At 35.5% G+C, this 15,739-nt stretch overlaps 1 protein-coding gene across 2 annotated transcripts in view; it reads right to left on the bottom strand.

Annotated features, from left to right (window-relative positions):
- The window catches only part of RABGAP1L (RAB GTPase activating protein 1 like), a 666,720-nt gene that overhangs the window by 590,845 nt on the left and 60,136 nt on the right, over positions 1-15,739 (bottom strand). For both annotated transcript variants that reach the window (XM_046680643.1, XM_046680642.1), the window contains exons 2-4: positions 9,811-9,981; positions 8,172-8,364; positions 608-818 (exon numbers count right to left, since the gene is read on the bottom strand). In XM_046680643.1, coding sequence (XP_046536599.1) covers positions 608-818; positions 8,172-8,364; positions 9,811-9,948 — 542 coding nt within the window. In that variant the 5' untranslated portion in view covers positions 9,949-9,981. The remainder of the gene's footprint in view (positions 1-607; positions 819-8,171; positions 8,365-9,810; positions 9,982-15,739) is intronic.

Below are 15,739 nucleotides of genomic sequence, written 5' to 3'. Positions count from 1 at the left end.
TCTAGGGCTCACTCTAGTTTTTTGAACCACGGCTACAATGACATGTTGAAGGCAGGTTTTTATGCTCCTTCTGAATAAACATGACTTACAGGTATTTTTACAGTTATATTTCCATTTATAATATTCTAAGAATAAGTTTGTGGACTGGCCCAGTGGCGCAGCGGTTAAATGCTCACGTTCCACTTCAGCGGCCAGGGGTTCACTGGTTTGGATCCCAGGTGCGGATATCGCACCACTTGGCACGCCATGCTGTGGTAGGCGTACCAGATATAAAGTAGAGGAAGATGGGCATGGATGTTGTTAGCTCAGGGCCAGTCTTCCTCAGCAAAAAGAGGAGGATTAGCAGTAGTTAGCTCAAGACTAATCTTCCTCAAAAAATAAAAAGAAAATTAAATTAAAAATTAAAAAAAGAATAATTTTGCAAATACCCCATGCAGACAAGCAACACAATTTAAGCTTAAACATGTTTACTTAGCGTGTCTGCAGAGTAAAAGCAAATTCACAGTAAGTCCTAGTCCTGATTTGTGATATAATATATACAATGTCATCACCACCACCCAAAAAACTTCATACATGTCTAAGAGGGGAAAGAAAAGTAACAGTTTACCTTACAGAACCTTCTGGAACATTTGGCACATACAGAGTAACAGGAAAGGGGTACTGACTGGAAGATTTCATAGTTGCCATTGCCCGTAAAGCCTCCACCTCATTACGTGGGGAAGAAACTTTCATACATCCTAAGTAGGTCAGTTTGTTAAATAAAACACTATCTTCTTCAGGTAATCCACTTGGAGAAGATGGTCTGGGTGTAGAAATTTCTGAAGAAAAAAAAAAAGAAACACTCAAAAGTTAACACAAAACTTCACGGTATAATTTTGCCTATTGCCCAAAAACAAATGAAAAATTGCAAACAAAATTCAGGTCTCTCTGTGTTTTCATTTCTTTTAATGTTTATTCTATATCTTAATTCAGAGTTCTGGAATTGGCTATTTTGTACTTTCAAATCTCTCAAAGTATCTTACTTAGCTATAACATCTTCAGAGAAAAAAATTCTAAGTTTTACATTTTAAAAAATCAAAAATACAGAGTTCAAATGGTATAGAACAATAAGGAGAAAAAAAACACACGAAAGACAGTGTGAATTAGCCTAAAAATAATGAGGATTAAATAAAATTAAAATCAGCTAAAAGTTTCTCTTGGCTGTAAAAGATCCTGCACAGCACTGAATTTATCATATTAAGCAGCCTAACTTCCTAAGCAAAAGTAAACAATGTTAAGATGTTACATCTCATAATAATAGCAACAAAAGTCAAGCTCCTTATTTTGCTCCTTCCTGACTTGCTGGCTTCTATGAACTACATAAGTACTCCAATGGAAATTTTTTCCTCCAAATAATTATTTTGGTGAATGATCCTATGATTGCTTCCCCCAATTCTCCCCTCCTCATTAATGAGTTTCTTTAAACAAACAAACAAACAAACAAAAACAAACCAAAAAACTGTTCACTTTAATTCTAAGCACAGCAAGTAGTAAAGGCTCCATTGTGGTTAGACAGTATCTATCTGCATACATCAGGTAGTATAAAACTCTCCCTGTGCCACTCACTCATCCCCACCTGAAACCCACATTCAGCTAGTCTCCAATTATCCCGTTGTTACCCATATCCATGCTGCACAAAATTAAGTATGCCTGTCCCACCCAAACTAGATGCTTACAGCATGTTCAAATTCTCACTAACAGGATTCTGCTTACAGGATATTAATAAAGTCAGAAAAGCCATTCCCAATCTCCCCCACTCCAGCTCCCATCCTTATACTAAAACATGCAACCTCACCACCTACTTTTTTTCTATTGAGAAACTAAAGCCATTCAAATGAATTACTTCACCTACCATGTTCTCCAGTCACTAAAACATGTTTTTTCCCCTTGGGAATGAGTTCAATGTACTACATTTCAAAATGGATAAATAAAAAACCACAAACACACTAAGGTTGAACGCCAACATGTTTCCATTTTACTATTATTGTTATATGCACATATATTATGCATTTTTGTTAAGTTAGCAAGCACTTATGCAACAACAATTATTTGCAAGGTCCTGTGGTAAAACCATGCTTCAGTGACAGATGAGCATGATAGATCAAGTAGTTCAAGCAGTCTAACTTACGTATAACTGGAGTCCTACAAAAGACGGGGAGAAAAGTTTTTTGAAGAAATAAGTATTTTACAAATCTGTATAACTCACAGATTCACAAAATTCTGTATAGCTCAAATATGCAAACAGTACAGAAATGGATCTAAAAGAGACAGGTAACAAAATTAGCAGACAAGACCTTTAAGTAACTATATAAATATGATAGAGGATTTAAAGAAAAACATCTAACAAAACAAGGAGAAAATTAAAGACAGAAAAGAGAACCAAAAGAAATTCTAGAGCTGAAAAATGCTAGATCTAAAATGAAACATTCCCTGGATGGATATAACAGCAGATTCTAAATTGCAGAAGAAAAGAATTGTTAAATAAGTTCCTTGGTATAAAGGAAAATGATACTAGAGGGAAACCAAAGAGTGCGAAAAGTTATAAATATGAGGGAACCTTCTTTTAAGTTCTTTAAAATATAACAGACTATTTAAAGTGAAAAATTAGTATTTTGTAGAATTTGTAATATACGGACAAGCAAAATGAACAACAACAAAAGCATAAAGTCTGCAAAGGAGGAAACAGAAGGTCCTCACAGTATACATGAAGTGGTATATTATTATTAAAACAGAGACATGCTGAAGAATTGGGTTATAAACCTCAACACAACCACTAAAATAATAAAACAAAATTATATAGTTAACATCCCAGTAATGGAGATAAAACAGAATATTAAAAAATATTCAATTCAGAGGAAGGCAGGATGGGGGGGAAAGGAACAATAAAGAAAGGGACAAAAAGAAACAAACAGCAAGAGAGTAGGTACACTTATATCCAAACACATAAGAAATTGCATTAAATGTAAATTGTCAAAAACAGGGGTCATCAGTTTTAGCTGTAAACAGCCATATTATAAATATTTTAGGCTTTGTGGGCCCAGAGGAAAAAAATCTAAGATACTATGCAAATATTTATATAAAAAATAGAGAAAACAATCTTCCACAATTTTTTTTTACAAAATTCAAATTTTAATTTATGGACACTGAAATTTGAATTTCATGTAACTTCCACATATAACAAAATATCATTCTCCTTTTGACTTGTTTTGAACCCTTTAAAAATGTAAAAACAATGCTTACCTTGAAAGCCATACTGAAAATAAGTAGTGGCCAGGATTTGGCCCATGGGAGATAGTTGCTGACCCCTGGTCTAAACATACCAATTAAAAGACAGTCTATCAGACTGGATAAAAAAAGCAAAACTCAATTATGTGCTATCTATAAGAAACATGCACTTTAAAGACACAAATAGCTTAAAAGTAAACAAAAAAAATAGAAATAGACATACCATTGCAAACACTAATTTTAAGAAAATGAGAGCAGCTATGCTAGTATCAGAAAATTAGACTCCAAAACAAGGAATACTAAAAGGAGAAAAATGGACATTTTACAATGTTAAAGGTCAGTTTATAAGGAAAACATAGTAAGTTTAAGTGGTTATGCCCCTAACACTTCAAATACCTGAATACCTGAGCTTCAAAATATCTAAAGTAAAAACTGGCAGAACTAAAGATGCTCAAACTGAACAACAGTCAAGTTGAATAATAAGTCTGCTATCACTTTTCTCTCTTAACTGAAAACACTAGACAGAACATAAAAAATAACTACCTGAGGATTCTTTTTTAAAAAAGGAGACAATAATAGATTAGAGAGAGAAGTCAAAACTTGAAGAACTACCACTACAGTGTTGAAGTTCCTTTTTTTTGTCCTTTATCTTCCAGTTTTGACCTAAGAGCAACCCAACTTGCAGAACCATGCAGCGAGTAACAAAACTGTGAAAGAAATCCAATCTTCCTGGCCAAAGGACAAAAAAGAAGTCCCTGCAAACCAGAGAGTGTTTGGGGAATTATAACTTGTTTTGGCGTTTTTCCTCTCTTCCTTTTTGCTCTGCCAGTTCTACCACAAGTCCAGCCATAATTATGGAGCTGGAGCTGCACTACAACTAGGGGGTGAGGAGGCGGATTAGGGAGTACCTCAGGCATCTAAAATTTGGAGGAAAAAAAAATGTCTTCCAGGAGGAGAAGAGAAAGAGATTAGTACAGAAAAAAATATTTCTAAGAAATAGTGGCTAAAAACTTCACAAATTTGGTGAAAGACAAATTTACAGATTCAAGAATCTCAGTGAACCTCAACAAAAATAAATTCTAAATTGTTCTCAAATAATTTTTGAATTCTTTTCAAAGGACACTGAAATTCTAAATTATTTTCAAAGGACATTGCTCCATAGAAATCCAGGGGTTCTATGAAGGTGGCCAATGGAGATGAGGAGCCTACGCCATGCCCCACGTCCATTTTAAGCAGATGTGTGCTTAATGTGGGCTTGGATCTAAGTTGTTGTTTTTTTTTAAGTGCTTTCTTTTTTTTCCCCCCCCCCCCTTAAAGATTGGCACCTGAGCTAACAACTGCTGCCAATCCTTTTTTTTTTTTTTCCTGCTTTATCTCCCCAAATCCCCCCGGTACATAGTTGTATATCTTAGTTGCAGGTCCTTCTGTGGGACACCGCCTCAACGTGGTCTGACAAGCAGTGCCATGTCCACGCCCAGGATCCGAACCAGCAAAACCCTGGGCCACCACAGTGGTGCAAGCGAACTTAACCACTCGGCCACCGGGCCAGCCCAGGACCTAAGATTTTATGTGATTTTATTTTCAGCTTCAAGATTTCCAATACTACTGATGACGATGATGATGATAAGCATTTTATTTGCTACTTAGTTTGCACCAGGCATTTTACAAAATACTTTACATGGATGATGTCATTTAATCCTCCAACATCCGAATGAGGCAGGTTCTAGTTTACCTCTTTGTTACAGATGAGGACTGCTAGAGAAGTAAAATAACTTGCACAAGGTCATACAGTCACAGACAGAGCTTGGATTCAAACCCAGGTCTGAACTTCAGATATCATGTCTTAACCTCCATGAAAGGTCTAAAATAAGATGAATTAAAAGCACAATTTAGTTCTTATTCTGCTCTTAATTACAGAGTATCAGCTCTTCAAGGGAAGGAACTGTTCTAGCCTTTTTTATTCCCAGCACTTATTAATAGTGTCTAAAAGACTAGACACTCAAGGTATATCAAATGAAGTAATCACTAAATAAATGAAATTTTTTAGGGTTAGTGGTCCTTTCAGCAACCTATCACATCATCTAGGCCCCACCTACACCCTATCCCATCCACAACTAAACGCATCATAACCGCAGCCTTCATGTAGACAAACTCATTGGTAACTATTCAATTATGAGATCCTGAGTCAAGCAGGTGAATAGCAGAATATTTTTAGCAAGGCAACACTTTTAGACCTGATAAAATCATATACCGGTATAAGGAATTCCATTCCACCCAAATATAAATTCAGTCCTATTCAAGTCATGCTTCTTTAATTCCATCATCCCTTCTTCAGCAGAAGGATGCAAAGAGTAACAAAGAGCATGAGAGAGAAGACTCATCTGTGTATCCAAACAGTATTTTAGTACATTGCAGTAAACTAGCAAAGATTTCTTGTTAGAGCTGCAGTCAAGTAGCCAGGATATAAGATCCCCAAATGACAAAAACCAACAAGTTATCATGATGTTTAAACAAAAAGCTCTCATCTATCTCGTTTTATAACAGGCAAACAACATACCTTTAATGTTCACTTTAAACCATTTAAATCTAAATAATTTCCAGACAGTTCTTTGCCATTGAAGTTAAGTCTCATTTTAAACCAACCACAACAACTGTGTTGACTGCAACTATGAAAAGGCAGCTGAAATGTCTTGTCTTACTCCATTCAGGCTGCTTTAACAAAACACCACAGACTAGGTGGTTTATAACCAACAGACATTTATATCTCACAGTTCCGGACGTAGGGAAATCCAAGATCAAGACGCTGGTGAGAGACCGCTTTCTAGTGAGCATCTTTTCAGTGTGTCCTCACAAGGTGGAAGGGACAAGCTAGCTCTCTGGGGTCTCTTTTATAAGGGGACTAATCCCATTCATGAGAACTCTACCCTCGTAACCTAATCACCTCTCAAAGGCTCCAGTTCCTAACACCATAGCTTTAGCAGTCAGGAGTTCAACATATGAATTTTGGGGAGGACACATTCAGACTATAGCATGTCTTCTTATTGAAAATGAAAACTAAAAATATATAACTAGAAAAGAATAGTAAAAACTTACTTGTAAAGCAAAGAAAATTCTTCCTATCTACCAAGATCTTCAGTGAAAGATACATTTTTAAATATGTATTTACTGTAATGGGTGTTGAGAACACAAAAAGGTACACAATACATGGTCTCTATCAAATATGCTCAGAAATAAGAATCACATTATCTAAGTCACTGCAAAGGATAATTGATTCCAAGAACCCATCAGAGCTACATCAGAAAAGGTATTTCTTCCTTTTGATTCCTTTAACTAGAAAGTAGCATAATTATATGAACGCTGGTATCAGTATGCTTTGGGTTTTGAGGGAGGGGTGGGGATTTAAGAAACTCAAAAGATAAAGCAAAGCACAATGAATAATACAATCTCTCATGTTCCCTCAATGAAGAACAAAAGTTAATACTTAGTAAAGTTTGTTTCCAATCTTGTATTTTTAAAGAAATTTAAAAAATAATATATATATCCACGTATATATATGTATGTATATATACAGCCTAAGTCCCTCTAAACTTAAATCTAGGCATGAGTATGACTATACACCGAGACCTATGAGTCTTTATAAGAATCATCAAACTAGCGGGTGCTCTTAGAGACCTCAACACGTTGCAAATATCTTCTCCTAGCCTGTCATTTAATCATATTTATTATGGTATCATTCTCATTCAGAAGATTTAATTTTTATGTATTAAAATATAACTCTCTTTTCCTTTATGATGTGGCTTTTTCTACCCTGACAAACACAAAAATATTCTCCAATATTTTCTTCTTAAAGGCTTAATTTCCCCATTTAAATATTTGATTCACTAGGAATAAATTTTGTGTATAGAGTAAGTTAGGGCCATCAAGGCCCCATTGTGCAGCACTTTGGCCTATATCTATACTTACCCTACACAAACATTCAGAAATGGATCATGAATGTCTTAAGCCTTTCAGGATAACCATATCTCTTCTGTCAGACGGACTTATTGAGGAGTTTGAATGCAACCAAGGCCTACACCAGTCAGTTCATGTCATCTCCCTGACCACTAGAAAATGGTTCAGTTGGCTCAGTCAGAGTAAAACTCACAACTTTTGTTCAATGGGTAGAAGAACAGAGCTCTTCTCTCTGCCACCAGGCATGAACAAATCACCTGGCCTTACTTACCAATTTCTGCTGCTAACTACCTTGTGACCAGAAGGGAAGTCAGTTAAGGAGGAAGGCGACATGGAGAAGATCAATGCTGAGTAGTATACAAAGAAACATTACAAGAACCCAGACCAAACCACATCTCTAGCATTTAAAGTAGCTGAAGCAGAAGTTGGGTTTGGTTTAGTTTGGGTTTTCTTGCACCCAAAACCATTTTGACTTACAAGTTGGTATTCCTACTACAAATCCTACTCACTCATGAATGTATTTATTATTCAAAACGCTGATAAGTTGATATGCTATTTTACTTACAATTTTCACAAATTATAATCTGAAATAACTGTAGTCAAACTGAGTAAAAAGACACATCATATGAAAGACTGTGTCCATTACACTACTCTCTGATATCCAAGAATTTATTCACTTACTCAGTAAGTATTTATTGAGGGCTTACTATGTGCAAAGTACCAGGTGTAAAATGTAGACCCAGACATCGTCCCTGCTCTTCGAGACTGATTTTACAAGTAAAGGTACAAACAGGAACATAAGAACCAAAGTGGAAACTCTCCAACAGAACTGAAAAGCTGGTGGCCCTGATCTTAGAAAACAAAGCTAATAGGATTTTCTAATTTGCATCTTAAAATTTTCATTATCACTTTATCCCATTTCTTGCATGGTTTCTAAGAGTTCAACAATAGAGTACCTGTATTTGACGGATCCAAAATTAACTGAAGAGATGGCTTATTTATTTGGCTGGTTGAAACATCTCCAAATGAATGGTCTGAAATCTCACTGGAACTTTGAGAATCAACAAGAAGACTGTTTTGCCCTTTCTCAGAATCTCTCAAAATCTCTTCCATGGCTTTTTCCAACTGTTCATCACCATTAGAAACTATCTAAAGACAAAGCAAGACAATTCTGTTTCAATCATACTATGGTTCTGGAGCGTAAAGAAAATATTTCATTTCTAGAAGAAATTAAAACAATCTGAATATTTAAATTTAAATATAGTTACTGAACACCAAGAATTTATGCAGTTGTATGTAATTTCACTAGATATAATACAAAATCCTGAATTACAGAACCAACTAAATTGGAGGATTAATAGTTTCAGAAAAAGATTTCTTCAGAAAAGACTTCAGGCAGTTTCCAACTACTTCTGATCTAAGATTTTATTCACAGAGATTTCATTTTCTTGTTTTTTCCTTTTTATTTTTTAGGAACACATTCTAAAAACCAGGTAATCATAAATTTATGTGTTTTAAATGGAAAAATTGATAAGTTTAAATAGACAGTGTCTACTGCATCATTTAAAAAGTCATTTTTCTAATCATAGCAGAAACATATTTCTGATTTCTTTACATGTTTTGCTTGGTAGCTGCCAAAAGGAGTATTGTTAATTTCCCTACATTTGTTTCATCTTTTTCTTAAAAGCAGGTGAAACATAAAGCCTAAGTAAATAAACGATGTCTTAAATTAAACACAGTAATACTAAAATACAGATATTTGAATAAATTTAGTCATTTATTTAAATACAAATATTTAAATAAATTTAAATAAGATCATTGATTATTTTAATAAAATTACAAAACTATATACCCTCACTGTAATGTAAAATGGGTATTAAAATCTGATTTTTATAAAATTTAATTAATATTTGTTAGATTGATATACTAATATAGCTTTGATGCCACAGTTAATATTAAATAAAAGTCATAAACAATATGTTGCACTTCTGACTAATTTTTCTATTCCTATTTCTAGAGGGTGGATATGCAATTCTCACGCATGTATACCTGGGTTTGTATGATTCTTTTTCTTTGAGTTACAAAAGGCAACATAAAAATGAAAACAAAAAGGAACCATATCCACATAAAAACTCAACTACTAAAAATATGACACATACTTTAAAAATATTTAGACAAGTCCACTGTTAAATCACATACTAGCATGTTAGTAACTGATTTAAAACATAAAAACCATAAAGAAAAGTCTCTGACATGAAAGTAAAACATAACTATTTATACAACTAACTTTTAAAACCCAGCAGTGAGAGACAAAAAGGTCCAGATAAATTAAATTTATGTAACATTTAATCCTTAAGTCTAACTCACCAATCATCCTTTCTCTTCTTTTTTTCCCTCCAATTCCTTTTTTCCAGAATTCCGAATTAAAAGATAAATAACCAAAAGCATAAAACTTTATAAACACACAAACCACATAATTAGCCTCCGGAGAAATCAAACACTGACTTTGAATTTTACACATCTCCTAAGATAAGTTTCACCTAGTTAAAAAAACAGTAATTTAAAACAGTATCATTTGTAGAAAAGAAAAAATACCTTCAGTTCAGGTTTTTCATCATGTTTTGTAGAAGTATCATCTGCATGCTGAGAAACCACAACAAATTCTTCACTGTTTTGGGTAGCCACAGAATCTGATGACCCACTAACCTTCTGTAATGAAGCTCTGACCTCCATTTCAGTTCTGCAAACTTCTCTTCCCACATTCACCTGGTTAAAACCACAGAGATTAAAAAAAAACAAAAGAACTATTGATTAAAAACACAAACCTAATCAATCCTCAGCCTTTAAAAATGGTTCATGTGAAGAAGAATTCTGCTGGCTAGATAATTCTCTCAAAACTAGGGAGGCTACCTTCTTGGACTGGGCCACATAATGGAAATGTACTCCATTCACCCTGAGTTTCCGGACTCAAAGAACCATATTGTTTCCCGAAAAACAACACAAAACAGCCCACATCTCAACTAAACAGATTTACTACTGTTTGACTCTATATTTCTCCTAGAGATAATGTTTTTGTTCTTTTTAATAAATAAAGTAAATAATTAAGCATGATACTAGAAGTATCTACAAATTCACACACAAACAAAAATTCTTTCACTGAAATTACTTTATAATTAAATCTAAATGTCTCCAAAAAATTTTTTGGAGTATTGCACCTTAAAATATTTTTTTCTGTGTCACTTTAGTTTGCCAATTAATACAGAATTCAACATCCTAAGCCATGTATCTTTTCTTTTCCAGACACATTACCACTTATTAGCAGGAGGAGGAAAAAAAAGAAGCCAAAGCTTTCACATTGCATTCATGTAGCAAACAATGTTTCAGTAATCAAATACAGTGTAATTCTATTTTCTGGATAGATCTCTACGCCACAGAAACTCGCCATTCTCTATTACTTCCAAGAGTTCAAATATTCACACAAGTAATTTTAACTCAACACTGTAGACACTACAGTGTAGACACTGGAGACACTGTACTCAGCACTGGGGTTACATGAGGAATAAGGCAGACAAGTAGCCTGCTCTCCTGGAGTTTACTTCTCATGAAGAAACAAGCAAGTAAGCAAATAAGGTAATCCTAAATCACTCTAAAGGCTATGAAGAAAATAAAATAGGTTAATGTGACAAAAAGTAGCTAAGGAGTGTAGGGACAAGTTTAAGTAAGGTGGTAGGAAAAGACTTTCTGAAAGAAAAATATTTGAGCTGAAACCTACAAGAAAAAAGAGCCATATATTAAACAACCTGCTCAGTGACCAAAGGGGTAACGTGACAGAGGGACAGGAAAGTAGGCTGAAGCTAAAGAACACAGGACCTTGTAACCATGGTAAATCTTCTGATCCATGCCTAAAATCCCTCCATAAATGTTTTTTTTCTCTTTCTAATTAGGTACTTTGTTCATTGCCTCACATAAATACGGCTGCAATACCTCATTTTGCCATTAGGTGACACTAACACCTTTACTCCTGGCACAAAAAAAAAAAATTTTACTTCCAGCTTCAAGCTACACTTCAAAACATTAATTACTTCCCAACTTTATCATAAATCAAAATTTCCAATAATATCAGAATAAAGAATAATTCTACTTCTAGGCTAATGTAATTAGCTAGTCATCATTTATTTCTGTTAAGAATGTTAATATCTTTTTTTTTTTTTTGAGGAAGATTAGTCCTGAGCTAATATCCTTACCCATCTTCCTCCACTTTATATGTGGGACATCTGCCACAGCACGGCTTGATGAGCAGTGCATAGGTTCGTGCCCAGATCCAAACCAGAGAACCCGGAGCCACTGAGCCAGCAAAGCAGAGCGCAGGAACTTAGCCACTACACCACTGGGCTGGCCCAATATCCTTCCTTTTTCAAGCACATTCATCTGCCCTTTACAGGTTTTTCTCATTTTGTATATTATATGTTCTTGAAAATGCAGTATGTGTTGGTAGCCATGTCTTTACCCTTCTAGGCTGCCCCACTAATCCTTGATTGCCAAGATACCACACATTCCAGGTGTTCCCTCTGTGGCCAATCCTTCTCCAAGTCCTTTTCAGTTGCCACTCCTCCATTTGACATCTAAATGTTGGAAATTCCCCAAGTTCAAATCCTGAGACTTTTTCTGATTCCTTGCTACATACTCTAAGTAATATTTCTCATTGCCGTGGATTTAAATACCATCTATATGCTGACAGCCTCTCAAATTTCTATCCCAACCCAAATGTCTCTTCTAAATTCCTGATTTGGAATCCGACTCTCTACTTGATATTTCCATGTGGAATTTTTATCCATATCTTAAATGTAACCCAAATGGAATTCTTAATGTCTCCTCCAAACTTGTTCCTCATTCAAATTTCCCATTTCAATAGATACCACCACCTTTTACCACGTTGCTCAAACAAGAAAACTGGGTATCATCCTTGATTCATCTCTACTTCTTCATTCCTCATATCAGCAAGTCATGTCAGGCCCACCTCCAAAATAAACCCCACATCTATCCCATTTTTCCCCATGTCAATTTCTACCAACCTAATCCAAGCAATCCTCTCATCTATTATAGAAGTCCCATTGTCTTCTCCCTAATCTTCTCTTCACAGAGCTGCCAAAGAAATCTTTTAGAAAATAAATTGGATTACATTAAAACTCTAGACTAAAATCTTCTCACTAAAATTCAAACAAAATTCAAACTCCTTGTCAGGACTTAGGAGGTCCAATGCGTCTTTGCCTCTGTCCCTGTGTCATTACAGGTCTTTAATCACCGCAAGTATCTTCTCACTTCAGGGTCTTAGTTCTTGCCCCTACCTTCATATGGCTGATCCCCACAGGTACAAGCTTTCCATTCATCCATTCAACAAATATGTAATGAGTCCCTACTATATGCTAGAAACTACAATGGGAACTGGAGACTAAATGATGAGTAAAACCAATGCAGTCTCAGTCTTCCTAGAGCTAACATTCTTATGGAAGAGACAAGTAATATAGAAGACAAATCAGGATCAGATACCAGAGTAAGTACTACAAAAGGTGATGAAGAAGGCAGGAGGCAATATGGACCCAGCTGACATTTGCACTTAACGACTAAGCAATGAAAATAACTAGAGAGAAAGAACTCCAAGTAGCAGCAATAGCAAATACAAAAGCCCAGATGTAAGAAAAGGCTTACTGAGGAACAGAAAAGAGGCCATGATAGCTAGATCATAATAAGTACGGGAGAGAGTAGTAAGAGATGAGATATGGGAGGAAGGCAGAAAAGCCAGAGACCACCCTTGATGTTAAGGCTATCTAAATAAGCCCTCTGCCCAATCCCAACTGTTTTGTTTACCAGGAAATACCCATGCCTACTGTACTAGTACCTAGTAAATATTCAATAAACATGTTGAACAAACTGTTGTTAAAAGCACCAATCAGGCTAAAGTTCTCACAAATAGCAAATATGGAGCCAGGATTCAAACAATGTAGTTTGACTTCAGAGTACAAGCTCTGAACTACTACATTATACTGTTCCTGAAAGTCTCTTCAACTGTTCCTTGAGACCCAGGGTTGGTATGTGCCTCAACAGAACGTCACTATGCACACTGAACCTTCTCCATACCTCTCCTCCATCAATACTTATCTGTCTCTTCCCCCAAAGCATTCTTCTTAGATAAGTGATAGTTAATCTGATAGTTAACTCTGAATTGGCATGTTAATACTAACGGTTGCTCAATTGAAATAAGATGTCCATTTTCAGTAACGGTTTTCGTTAGGCCAAGAGAATGTCAGATATTCTGCCAGGTTAACAAAATAACTATTAGTTTACCATATGTAATTTTGCGACCTCTAGAGAACACAGCCTAGTGTTTCTCAGTCTACTCAGAATGAAGACAGCTCTCATTACGAGCATAAAACCCTGCCTTGAAGGGACGTAGGGATACCTTTAGAAGTTGTCTAATCCTACCTTATTGGGCTGAACGTTGCTCTGAACCTCAATACAGAGATGAGATGCTTATCAAATTTGCACACAGACACAAAAAACTGAGAATGTAAAGTTAATATTTCAAAATATTTCAACAGGCAAGTACTAAGATTTAATGGGAAAAGAAGAGTCTTTTCAACAAATGGTGGTGGGATAATGAGATATTCACATGCCAAAAAAATGAAGTTGTACCTCTACCTCACATCATACACAAAACTTAATTCAAAACAGATCACAGACCTAAATATAAGATGTAAAATTATAAAACTCTTAGAAGAAAACATAGGAGTAAATCTTCATGTCCTTGGGTTTATTAACAGTTTCTAATATGACATCAAAAGTACAAGTGGCAAAAAAGAAAAAAGGATAAACTGGACTATATTGAAATTTAAAGTGTTTGTGCTGAAAATGATACCATGAAAAAAGTAAAAATAAAATCCACAGGATGAGAAAAATACTTGCAAATCATATATCCAATAAGAGTCTTATATCCACATTACATGAGGAACTCTTATAATTCAATAATAAAAAGACAAATAATCCAACTTACAGTTTCAGCAAAAGAGCCTGGAAGTCACCACTCCTTTCCTTACAACAAAAAAAGGTGGACCAACTAAAAACCAATAGTTTTCTTTGATCTATCAGAGAACTGAGGTCACAGGATAAACTGCCATCCCACAAATGTGGAGAGAAAGGCAATCCAGGGAGAGACAGCAACTGAGATCTGTTTATCTGAAGCAGAACCTGGTGGAGTCATAAACTGATAGGAACGCAAATGATAATTTTTACAAATTCCTGGAGGCTAAGTGCGAAACAGTGTGAAAGTAAGAACTTCCTGGGGACTGCAGTGTTGGGGGGCCCCACACTTTCACTGGCTTTATTCCAACAACCCCACTAGGTTTTCACAGTGAAAATCCAAGAAACATCTTCTCTGGCTCTGGCAGAGGGAGAGAAAAAGTAATTATTGTGGAATACAGTAAGAATCTTCTCCATAACAAAGTCCTACTCTTCAGAGAAAAATTCTGCTAGAGCCTTATCTCAGCTAGGGGAAGGGAATTCCTTCCACTCTAGCCATCTTCAACCTTCCTCTTACCTAAGGTGGGAGGTGGGAGTGACACAGTCAACAGGTATCAGAGATTCAAGGAAACAGATTGGTAATGCTGCCGCCAGGGAAGAAAGTAAGGAGCTGGGGCGGGGGGGGGGGGGGGGGGGGGGCGGGGGCTATACCACTGGAGAAATGCTTGTGAAGATCAAAGCTCCAAGATAAAGACCCACTAAAAGAATGAAATTTATTCAGAAGAATTCCTTACACTAAAGGATTATTTACTTCAGTTGCTATTACCCAATACAACATGTCCAGTTTTCAACAAAAAAATTACAAGGCACGACAAAAGGCAAGAAAAAACACAGTCTGAAAAGACTAAGCAATCATCAGAAATAGACTGCTATAACCATGATATAGTTGCTGGAATTATCAGACAGGGAATTTAAATAGTTAAAATAATAATGAGTATTATGTTAAGAGCTCTAATGGAAAAAGTAGACAATATGCAAGAACATACAGGTACTGTAAGAAGAGTGATGGAAACTCTGAGAAAGAATCAAAAGAACAGAAATCAAAAATATGGTAATAGAAATGAAGAATGTCTTCAATAAGCTGATCAGTAGTCATGACATCAGTGAAGAAAGAATCAGTCAACTTGAAGATAGGTCAACAGAAAGTTACCAAATTGTTATGCAAAGACAAAAAAAAAAGGGGGGGGGGAAACCAGAACAGGACATCTAGAAACTGTGGAATAATACCAAAAGGTGTAACATGCATACAAGTGGAATTCAAGAAGGAGAAGAACAAAGCAAAAGAAATAGTTGAATTAATAATAGCCAAGAACTTTAACACAATTAATGACAGATACCAAACCACAGATCCAGAAAGCTAAGAAAACACCAAAAGTGATGCAAACGGAACAAAAATGCACCTAGGCTTAGCATATTCACACTGCAGAGAATGAAAAAAACAGAATGAAAT

Source organism: Equus quagga, chromosome 13, assembly GCF_021613505.1.
Source record: "Equus quagga isolate Etosha38 chromosome 13, UCLA_HA_Equagga_1.0, whole genome shotgun sequence".
NCBI classification, from domain to species: domain Eukaryota; kingdom Metazoa; phylum Chordata; class Mammalia; order Perissodactyla; family Equidae; genus Equus; species Equus quagga.
This window is presented reverse-complemented; position numbering and strand designations above follow the sequence as displayed.